The sequence below is a fragment of the Lepidothrix coronata genome, unplaced genomic scaffold (assembly GCF_001604755.1).
Source record: "Lepidothrix coronata isolate B3197 unplaced genomic scaffold, Lepidothrix_coronata-1.0 Scaffold79, whole genome shotgun sequence".
NCBI lineage: Eukaryota > Metazoa > Chordata > Aves > Passeriformes > Pipridae > Lepidothrix > Lepidothrix coronata.
Window position 1 is genome coordinate 2,775,774 of NW_016690259.1, and position 10,884 is coordinate 2,786,657.

Here is a 10,884-nt window from a genome sequence, read left to right on the forward strand (position 1 = left end):
CTGAATTGTTCTCTTGAGAGAAGGGTGGAGTGTAAGGTCTTCAGTGAGAAGTGAAATCAAATTTGTTGGTGATCAAAAGGACAAGAGAGATGCATGTGTTGGAAACAACTGGTGCCAATGAGGTCTCTCGGCTCCTCCCCTAAGCAAATTGCAGTCTTGGTGGAATATCAGCTTCTCAGTCCATCAAATTGCAGTAATCAAGTCTGGAGCTGATAGGAGCATGAGTCACCACTTAATTTGCTCATCAGTGGAGGCCAAGTTTTCAAAATGCTTTTAGATGCATTTCCACAGAGATTTCTGCGAGCCAGTGACCTATAGAGTGACAAGAAAATTAGCAATAGCTGCTGCTGAATCAGCCTCTGCTCCCTGCCACTTACCCTACTGACCACAGTTTTGGGCAGGGAGGGAAGGTAAATCAAAGGCCTTCGGAATTGCTATGCAGAAAAGAGCCCTGCTGAGCTGATCCCAACACCTGAATTTGTTGAGAAACAAAATAACCTGTGAATTTTTAAACTATCTGGTAGGTTCAAATGAACCCTGACTGTATAGCTTGCCCTGCAGAAGCAGGCGTGAGATTAGAAATTGGTTGTGATCCCTGCTCAGAGAGGCAGCCAACACCCAGCAGCTGTAGCACACAGAAGAGGCCACACATCTCCTGAGGATCCTGTGCTGGTGCGTATTTATTGCCCACTCTTTACCTGTGTTCAAAACTGCTGCGTGGTGCAACCATTTTCCACCCAGTTAGGAAGAAGGAAAAAAGCCTCTGGGTGGTCTCCTCTGTGGGTAGGCACCATCTAATATAATAGTCACAAAATCAAAGTCTTGCAGATGTTAGCATGGTGGGGTTGGTTCATCTCTGTAAGAGGAAACTTAATATTTGTGGTCAGTTTTCTTATGAAGCGATTCAAATTTCTAAGGGAAATCAGCTGCCTTGAAAGGGAAGAAAATGGCCTTCCTTGAAGGAAAGACAATTTCATTGATAGGATTAAAAAAATTATAGAGGTCATGTGAGAACTGGCCTTTTGCCAAAATAAATGCAGGAAATAAAATTTGGGAGTCCTGTGACAATAACTGGGTATGAAATTCTATTGACAAAAGCTTTTGCAGTTCTGTGCTCCTGCTGTTTCTTAGCACCGTGACTGCAGTCCTTCTCTGTTGGTGTCCTTTGCTGCACTGCCCATCCCCAAGATGTTACAAAATTATTTTATTTCCTGGTGCCTTCCCTGTGTAGTTTTGCCACTTCTTATCAACACTCTTTGATGAAACACATGATAAAATGTCTTTTTACCTATCATCAATCTAAATCCCCCCCCCCTTTTTTTTTAACTTCTCCCAGTTAGCTGTCCCTAACTGAACCTCCTTGTGTCTCACCAAGATGATGCTCTCATCTGCTCTCTGAGCTCTCTTAGAGACTCCATCCTGTAGCCAAGAAACCAGGGAAGCTTTCCAAGATGCTGCTTGGGGAAGCAGAACTTGGCTTTTTGTGCTGACACTGAAGAACAGGAACTTTGCCCATGCAAATTATCGTTCCTGTGTTCTTCGTTAGGACTCGCAGCTCCCATGGAAGGAAACACCCGCATGCACATTGGCCTGCAGCTCACTACTGTATCCATTGTAGTCACTGTCAGTCGTTTGGGCAGACCCATACAATTGTTGATACGTTTTGCCAAGTTTTCCAGCAAATTCTTGCTTGTTCCGTTTCACAATATTGTTTTAAATTAGAGACATTTTGGGAAAACCTCTATTTTTCTGTATAAAAATTGCAAAAAACAATTTTTTTAAATCTATTTTAGGTCACTTTTTGTCTGAAAAATTAGCTGTAATTTCCAAATAGTGGCTTAGCACTAAAAAAGATGCATGTACTCTATTTGACTCATACATTCACTCTGCCCCTTCCCCAAACCATACACTCTTTCAAGTACCTCACAGTGAGTTGCCTAAAGCCCTTTTTAGAAAACAGCTACGACATCTGTTTAGGTCCAATTCTCTGATAAATAAAATATATCCCAGAGGCATAATAGCATACTAAAATAAGAGTATGACACAATTTCAGCCAGCTAATATGGTAACTTTCTTTGGTGCAGCTCACGGAGTGTTAATGTGAGAAGCCTGTATCTTTCCAGCTCGGCTGTCTGGGAGCATCGCGCATGGATCTCTCCCCGAGCCGGAGACAAATCCCACAGCGGCATGAGCAGCAGCGTGGGAGCAGTGCCGTGCCACCCTGTGCCCACAAACTCCCCACTTGCTGGCCTCTCCAAATGTAAAAACATAGTGGAATTGTGATACGTGAAATTTTGCGTGAACCAGGGGAACAGAACAGAAGTGTTGTGGTCTGCGGAGCCTGACTGTTATCATGTTTCTGTTCAGGTAACACGTATTTGTGACATGAAACATTAACATGTAACCTCTCTGATTACAAAGAGCATAAAGAGCTGTGTAGAGCTATACTATCACACATCAATGTTTCCAAATAATCCCATTTTAAGGATCTATTGGGACGTTCTTCAAAAAACAAGTAAACTCAAATCGTGCTGGTATCATTTTTTTGAAAGATTTTTAGATAGTTGTTTTTAAAGTAAGGCGCATAGTGCATGTAGAAAAACTCTTTTCCATGTGTATCACAATGTATGTTAAACCATTACTTTCTATGCTCTATAATCTAATATTTTACAAATATTTAGGAATGTATTTTCTTATCTAACACTCCACTTCCAATAGCAAACTGCTATTGCTTATCTGCTAACTCTCATCCCATTTGAATTTTTAGCTTTGGTAGATGTAAAAATATGCTTCAGTGTATTGCCAGCAGCAGCTTTCTATGTTTAAAAAATAAATTTAATGAGAAATTTCAATATTTTCCAATACTAGTGAAAATAAAATTTAGTCTGTTAAGATGGCACAGTGGTATTCTTTGAAAAGCTGCTGCTTTGGATATGCTTGGAATTTTTTGTCAGAAGCCCCAGTTTAGGAGTTTATTGTCTTAGTAACAAAATACTAGCTCTGAACAATCCCAGAAGCATAATACATTAGCAGAAGGAAAACAGTATTTATAGCCAATAATTCAGCTGTTATAAATTATGACTGTAAAGAAAGAGAAAAGTGGTCCTTTTTAAAACTTGCTGCCAGATTCTGGTTTCAGCGATGCTGAGTAAGGTAAGTAATGTTCTTTTGATTAACAGTCAAGCCTTGAGTGGTTTTCATTTAAAGAAGACTTTATTAAGCTTTTTTCTCAAATTCATCTTTTTTGTTCTGTTTTGAGCAGACTTCCATCTGAAGAAAACTCTCAATGACTTTTTAGCCTACATTAAATCCCCACTGACAAACAGATGAGAATTATTATTAATTTGCTCCAAAAAGAGCTAATAGGCTTTGCCAAATAAATCATGCAGATCACTAAGTGTGCTATTCATCTCTTCTGCAGATTATTGCTTAAAAGCCATGATAGTTGTCCTTTAAAAATCAAAAGTCGAATAAGTCCTTTGACTTGAAGTAAAAAATTTGGACTGATGGTTGTCTTGGGCCTGACTATTTTTTGGTTTTTTGCAGTTTGGAAAATGAGAGGGCTGGTGAGCACGGGTTCTTGGTGAGTGTGGATTCTTGGCTTCTAGGAAACTCGACCACACGTGGAGACTGGAGGTAACTGGTGTGTGTTATTGAATGGTTCAGTTATTTATCCCTGACCAGTATTATGGAGAGCCCCAAGTCTTCTGAGAAGCCAGAAACCACTAGCAGAGTTGAACCCCTTCACATCACCTTTGCCAGTGCGTGTCCATGTGCCTGTCTGTGTGTCACAGTCCAGCACCCAGTCCAGGTCCTGAAGTATTCAAGTATCTTCCACAGTTTCAGTTCCTTCTGTTTTGAAAGTAGTAGATACTTTGTGCTCCTCTTGTCTTTCAAGAGTACCTTGTAGGTAATTATGTGATATTATTAGCTGTTTGTTGATTTGAGCTTAGTTGGTACAGTCACTTGTGATTCTGCAGCACACACTTCATCATCTCTTTGGTTTTTTCCTAATTAATTGAAGAGTCTGATCACCCACTTCCAACTAGTTTTTAAGTACCCTCAATTATTTTTTTGTTTGGGAATTGATTTAGGGTGGGAACATGTCTCAGCTAACTGCGAGACATAATACCACAAAGCCGTATGAATTAACAAATACTAATATGTACTTAGCATGTATCCTATATACCAGTGTTTATACAAACACACAAAGGATGCTGCTACAGGCTGAAATTAGAAGCAGCAACAATGTAGTTTATCCAAGTCAATATTTCTCTAGTAAAATTCAATTCAGCATGAGGCATATATCCCATTCAGACTGTCTGTTCAGCATCTTCACCAACAACAGGACTTTCTAGATGACCCTTATGCCAGTAGAAGTTGTGGTTCTACTACTCAATTTAACATTCAGTGTGAGGTATTCCTCCAAATGCTTTGACCACATACTTTTAATTTCTCCTGTTTGTCATTAAAATGATGTATTATAAATTTGCCAAGTCGTGCAAACCAGCACCATTTTGTTTCATGGGCACACTGTAAATTTGCACAGGAAAAAATGTGTTTAGAAACACTAGGGCTGTTTGAACATTAATTGTTGTTATCTTTCAGTATCTTCCATCCATGAAGTTTAGCTGCTTCTTAATATCAAAAATCCAGCTGTACAGGCACCAGAAAACAAACAAACAAACAAAAAAAGAAAAGTAGGAGAAAGAAGGAGAGGAGAAATCCGTGTGTGGCCTTTGGTGTTTTTTTTACTCAGAATATTATACCTTCATAAATTATTAAGTGTATCTTCCTTTTAAAATATATTGAGCTCTTATTTTTATGTGGATGGGTATTACAACACCAGAAATTCAGCCTCTCACTGAGAAAAAAGGTGATCATAAGAATGGAAATACTATTCAGGCAAGTAAGACCAATGCAAATGCAAACCTTTTGCCAACTCCTTGAAAGAGATCTGAAGAAGTGTAAACACATGGGGCCTACATTTCCCAAAATAAGAAATGATGACAGATGCTCAGCTGGCGCTGACACATCAGGTAACCATCACTCTGGGAGGACAGGTGCTCTCTGGAAACTGTTCATTTTTGAAAAGATTGAAAAAAGAGCACTCAAACACTGAGGTGCCCAAAAATTAATTTGGTTTGCAACTACGGATTATACCTCTTTCTCAAGTCTCTCGTTCTTTCTTCTTTGTGGCTTTTCTTCCTTGCTCTGTCTGAAACCAGAAAAAAGGGGGTAAAAAACCCAATGGGACTAGAATAATGGGTATATACACATATTAGTTGTATATTTCCTTATCAGTCAGCAGGTTAATTTTTAGATGCTGTTTTGATTACATCTTTTCTTTTCTTTGGTTAGTTGGTTAAAGGTTTTCCAGAGGTTTTTAAAATATACTACACACAGCAGAGAGACTGTGAGTGGAAAATGCAACTTTGATTCTGCCCTATTCTTCTGGCCACATACCAAAATGCTTCATTTTGCTCTGGTGAGAGAGGCAGTAGTGAAATGAAAACATGCTTTTCAGTGGAGAAAGCCATAACTTTATTTCTAGTCCACATCTCCCAGCATTGGATCTTGTTATTTTTTTGGCTTCAGGAAGGCTGAAAGATGGCTGTAGGAGGACTTAGAGCTCTGGGTAGCTGGATGGGCATTAAAAATGGCCAACAATATCCTGGATGATGGAAAGAGAGGATTTTGCACCATATTTTTTGCAAATTTTGCCTAGCTCTGTACTTTCCAGCAGCAGAGTGTGTCTTATGCAGGCAGTCCATTAAAAAGCCTATGACGATTTGCCTTAACTTGCATAGTCTCCAAAATTCAAGCTGTAAATTACATGGAAAGTAGAATGCAACTAGGGTATCAAGAGATTGTGTTGTTTTCCAAGAGCTGTGTTGGAAGGTACATTGAAGCAGCTGGGAAAGGGATCTTTGATATTTTCATACTCTTTATCTTACTGTAGTGAAGAGCAGGGATTGCAAGTGGATTTATTCACGGGGACAATGTTATCAGTCTGTGGGACAGCCCTGCAGACTGAAAACTGCAATAAGCTGTGGAATTTCTGAGCTACCTTTAAACAAACAGCTTGGGTATCAGGAGCACCCTGGTGTGGCCACGTAGAGCTCAGTGCAGCCTAATTTCATCTGTTTAATTATGTGCAACAGACATGGAAAGCAAAGCTAGATTTTGTCAGATATATCTCAATGCTTCTTAATAATATGCTTTCATCAGTGTTTTCTCTATGCCTTGTTCTTTGTAAGCAGTACTTAGCAGTTGATAGTCCTTCAGAGAGAGTGCTGACTGCAGCTGAGGAGTAATCCTAGAGAGCAGTGAAACAGATATCTTCCATTTTAGATACTCAGGCCCAAATGCCACACATACATGACTGAATGAACTTATACTCAGGTACTACATGATAGGACAAGTCAGTCAAATTTTCATACTTTAAAGAATAAAAGTGAAATTGTCCATCTTGCCAATTAATTGATCTGTGCTTTCCTCTGCCCCAGGGCCTGTGCACCCTCATCCTGCAAGCAGCGCTACCTACAAGAAAACTGGAGAGGGACTTTTTATAAGGGTGAGTATTGATAGGACTCACCTATCAAGGGGGAATGGCTTTAAAGTGAAAGAGGGTAGGTTTAGATTAAATATTAGAAAGAAATTCTTTACTGTGAGGCACTGGAACAGGTTGCCCAGAGAAGTTGTGGATGCCCCATCCCTGGCATTGTTCGAGGCCAAATTGGACAGGGCTTTGAGCAACCTGGTCTAGTGCAAGGTGTTCCTGCCCATGGCAGGGGGGTTGGAACTGAGTGATCACTAAGGTCCCTTCCGACCAAAACCATTCTATGGTTCTGTGATTCTGTGTTGCTCCTGCTCCCTCCCCCATGCCAGAGGCCCCAGTGCCCAGAACATGGAACAGGCCGCTCTGTGACATCAGCCCCGGGGCCGCAAGCGCCACGGGCACCGCGTTGGTGGCCACGCTGCTGCGAGGAGCCCTCACTTCTGGCAGCTGATGTGTGCTGCTGACAAGGATGCTTCTGCTCTGCCTCCTCGTCCTGCTGGCCGCCTGCGGGCCTGCACTGGGCACGTGGAACACCTGCGGGTACGCAGCACCGGGCTCTGGGAGGGAGTTTGGGCAACGTCTTGGGGGTCCCCTGGGGCCACACCGCAGCTTCCCAAACCCCATGGGGGAGCCTCAGTTACTTGCCAGCGGCCAGGTGCTGGGGTGGACAGACACACAGCCCACAGGCTTCCCTGGCCTGCTTCGTGCAATGCCTTGTGGGGAGGGCAGACGGCTGAGATTCAGCCTGAGCAGCAGCAAACCATGGAGCAGGGCATAATGACTTTCTGCTTACAGGGGGATCTGTGGGGTCCGATCCATGACTTCTGATGAGGACCAAGGCAAGACCCGTGTTGTGGGTGGCACAAGTGCCGAGGAAGGGGCCTGGCCCTGGCTCGTCAGCATCCAGGATCCTGAGATATCAGGCACAGGGCATCTGTGCGGAGGTTCCCTCATCAGCACGCAGTGGGTCCTCACAGCGGCCCACTGCTTCGTCGATGCCAGGTAAGGAGGACTAGGGACCAGGGATATCCCCACACCACCAGTAGGTGCCCTGTCGGCAGCACCAAGTGCTGCTCCCACCTCGTTTCCTTGCAGCGTGCCCAGTGCCTGGGCACTGCAGACCTCAGCTGAGTTTGCTCAGGAGAAGGCTGAGCTCATGCCACTGCTTCCTAGCAGCCTCCAGCTGACATTTCCAGAGCCTAAGGCATGCTAGAGCAGCCTGTTAGACTGTTAGAGCAGTCACAGACTCCGCAGTGCTGCTTTCCTCTCTGCCTTGAGAAACAGAAGCCTGTCAGCTGCTGAGCTGCTGCAGCTCAAGGCTCTGCTCACTCTCACCCTCCTTCCATCTGCCTTCTAGAAACATCAGCACTATGCGCGTGGTGATCGGGGCCACCCAGCTGACCGAGCTGGGCCCTGGGGCCGAAGTGCGCCAGATCGAGCGGCTGCTGGTTCATGAGAACTACAATGCTGCCGACCAGAGCAACGACATCGCGCTGCTGGAACTGGACCGGCCTGCCGAGTGCAACCTCTACATCCAGCTGGGCTGTGTGCCCAATGCCACGGTGGATGTGTCAGAGCTGGAGACCTGCTATGTCGCTGGCTGGGGTGCCACCACTGCAAGAGGTAGGTCCCCAAAAAGGCAGGGCAAGCTCAACACACTGGGGAGATGGGTTGGGCTTCCCAACAGCAGAGCCCAAAGCCAGAATCAGGCTGCCCACTCCCTAAGGGCGGACAGAAGGGACAGAGTGCTCCAGTGCCTCTCCAGAGGCAAAGCCAGGCCCTAGGGAGGGGGATCACCCACAGTCATAGGAGGAGAACTGGCAGAAAACTGCTGGATATTCTTTCTGTACTCACAGCTCAAAAATCAAGTGATATCCTGCAGGAGGCCCAGGTCCACCTCATCAATGTCCAGCTCTGTAACAGCAGCGATTGGTACTCTGGGGATGTCCACACCCACAACTTGTGTGCTGGCCATCCAGAGGGAGGCATTGACACCTGCCAGGTAGGAGCATGTGACGAGCCACTCGGCCCCCAGCAGCACAGGCAGCCCCATCACCACCGCCCAAACACAGCCCAGTGTGGGCTTGATCTGGCCCTAGTTCCCCACTGCTGCTGTAGCTTCCCTCTCTTTTCCCATCTGTGGGGCCTTGCGCAGTGCCCTCCTTGTCCCAGAGGTCCAGATCCCGACCCTGAAACATCCATCCTCTGCGCATCCAGGATCACTGTGCAGAGACAAGAGAGAGCCCAACCTGACAGGCCCCCAACCCACTCCCAGCCAAGCTTCCGGAGGCTCCAGCACCAGTTCAGAGCCCCAGTTCTGTGCTGGGAATACAGTTCTGACAGGGGCTCTGAGAGAGGAGACAGCCCTAGTGCTGACAGGGGCCACCCATCACCACCTTAATCCTCTCTGCTCCGCTGCAGGGTGACAGCGGTGGTCCTCTCATGTGCAAAGACAATGACGCTGACTACTTCTGGGTTGTTGGAGTGACCAGCTGGGGAAAAGGTTGTGCAAGAGCAAAACGGCCTGGAATCTATACCTCCACTCAGCACTTCTACGACTGGATCGTGGGCCAGATGGGCCTGCTCTCAGATGTAGGCGCTCCTACGACAGCACGGACATGGGGTTATTATCCAACTGCCACACAACCCTGGGGTCAGTTTCCGACTGCTGCACGACCCACTCAGAATCCATGGCCAAGACCACCTGCCACCCAGCCACCATGGCCAAGACCACCCTCCACACAGCCACCATGGCCAAGACCACCCGCCACACAGCCACCATGGCCAAGACCACCCACCACACAGCCACCATGGCCAAGACCACCCACCACACAGCCACCATGGACAAGACCACCCACCACTCAGATGCCAAAGCCGCCGCCGCCACCACCACCACCACCACCACCACCACCACCACCAACCCCCGCTCCGAAGCCAAAGCCACCACCAACACCAGTGGACAAGTCCTGCCCATATCCAATCACGAAGCTGGTAAAATTCTTCACTCAGATGGAGAAGCTCCTGCAGGCCCTACAGGGAAAAACAGCTTGAGCAGCAGGATGAACAGGATCCAGTTCAGGCTGCATGGGACCATGACCATTTCCTGCCAAGGTGATGCCTGCTGATCCAAAGGCAGCCTCGGTGCCAAAGGCCTGCTCTGTCCTGCCCACACTGCTCCTCTGCATGTACACAAATGCTAATGTTGACTTAGTTACTGAAATAAAATTGCCTTTTTTCACAGTTAACCATGTTTTCAGACCAATTTTACCTCCTGGACAAGGCAAGGGCTTCCTTGCCCAGGACCTTCAAAGTGAGGCTCTGGGCAGACCACTTGGGCACAAAGGGAAAGAGTCACTGCAAAGTGCTGGAACTGTACCTGGTCAGAGAGGAGGGTGCTCAGAGCCACTATGGGATGGAGAAGATTGGCACATCAAGTCTAGAAAGAGGACAGGAAAAAATAATGCCACACGCAGACACCTTATGGGAGATGCATTAAGGCACACGAGCTGGTGACTAGGGCCTGGCCTAAGCCTTAGCTAATGGGACAGGTCTGGGAAACTTCTGAGCATGACAAGCAAAACTGCTGACTGTCACAAAGAGAGGGAGAAGCTGACAGGAGCTACAATGCCCTAAGGAAGAGCCAGATTTCACAGGTAGCGAAGGGGGATTGATGTGTGAGATGGCCACACTTCACAGATGCTCGAAGGATGAGGTGGGGTCATTTTGGGGAGAAGAACCTGGCAAGACCAGTGGGACCCAGGAAACTGCATCAGTAATGCCATGGAAGGCCAAGGTGAGCTAGCTAACAGCACCTGCAACACCAAGTCTGTTCACAGGTGGGGCAAACCTTGGAGCCAGGGCAGAAAAATAGCAGGGGTGGGTCCCCTGTTTGGGAGGAGACAAGGGAAGAGAAGGGGAGGAGTGGAGGAAGATGAAGGAGATGTATAAACATGGCAAATGGAGAGAAAGGAGGATTAAGGAAGCCGTCACACAGATGCAAGCTGCTGATTCATTTGCTGGTTTGAGCCCTGCACCTGATCACCACAGGATGGGGAAGAAGATTCTTTGCCTTAGGCTTCCTGCAACAGAATCTCAGAGGTCCAATATATCATCATCGTGGCTGGGCTTCACAAACGAAGATTTGGGAAAGGCTCTATCCACATTTGTTACAAGCACGCTGGTGGCTAATGAGGCCAATACGAGATAGACATGTCCAATTGCAAAAGGCACAGCAGAAAGACTCCTTAGGTGGTATATTCTGCAAGGCACAAATCTTTCTGCATTGTCTTTTCTCCTCGAGAGTGATCCTGTGTGCGTTCTCA

The 10,884-nt window shown here is 46.1% G+C and overlaps 1 protein-coding gene and 1 long non-coding RNA gene across 3 annotated transcripts; one reads left to right on the plus strand and one right to left on the minus strand.

Annotated features, from left to right (window-relative positions):
- Positions 1 to 3,381: 3,381 nt before the first annotated feature.
- Positions 3,382 to 9,824, plus strand: LOC108499861 (acrosin-like). Of its 2 annotated transcripts, none has more exons than XM_017820142.1 (7): positions 3,382 to 3,636; positions 6,510 to 6,577; positions 6,892 to 7,102; positions 7,358 to 7,564; positions 7,920 to 8,185; positions 8,419 to 8,564; positions 8,984 to 9,824. In XM_017820142.1, the coding sequence occupies exons 3-7, from the start codon at positions 7,032 to 7,034 to the stop codon at positions 9,611 to 9,613; spliced, it is 1,320 nt and encodes a 439-aa protein (XP_017675631.1). In that variant the 5' UTR covers positions 3,382 to 3,636; positions 6,510 to 6,577; positions 6,892 to 7,031; the 3' UTR covers positions 9,614 to 9,824. The 2 variants fall into 2 exon arrangements, with proteins under 2 accessions (XP_017675631.1, XP_017675632.1); XM_017820143.1 differs by lacking the exon at positions 3,382 to 3,636 and adding an exon at positions 6,082 to 6,405.
- LOC108499866 lies at positions 3,687 to 6,717 on the minus strand. Its single transcript, XR_001875677.1, has 3 exons — positions 6,670 to 6,717; positions 6,444 to 6,554; positions 3,687 to 5,218 (listed from the first exon to the last, which is right to left on the minus strand). It is a non-coding gene; the product is annotated as an uncharacterized LOC108499866 (long non-coding RNA).
- Positions 9,825 to 10,884: the final 1,060 nt, after the last annotated feature.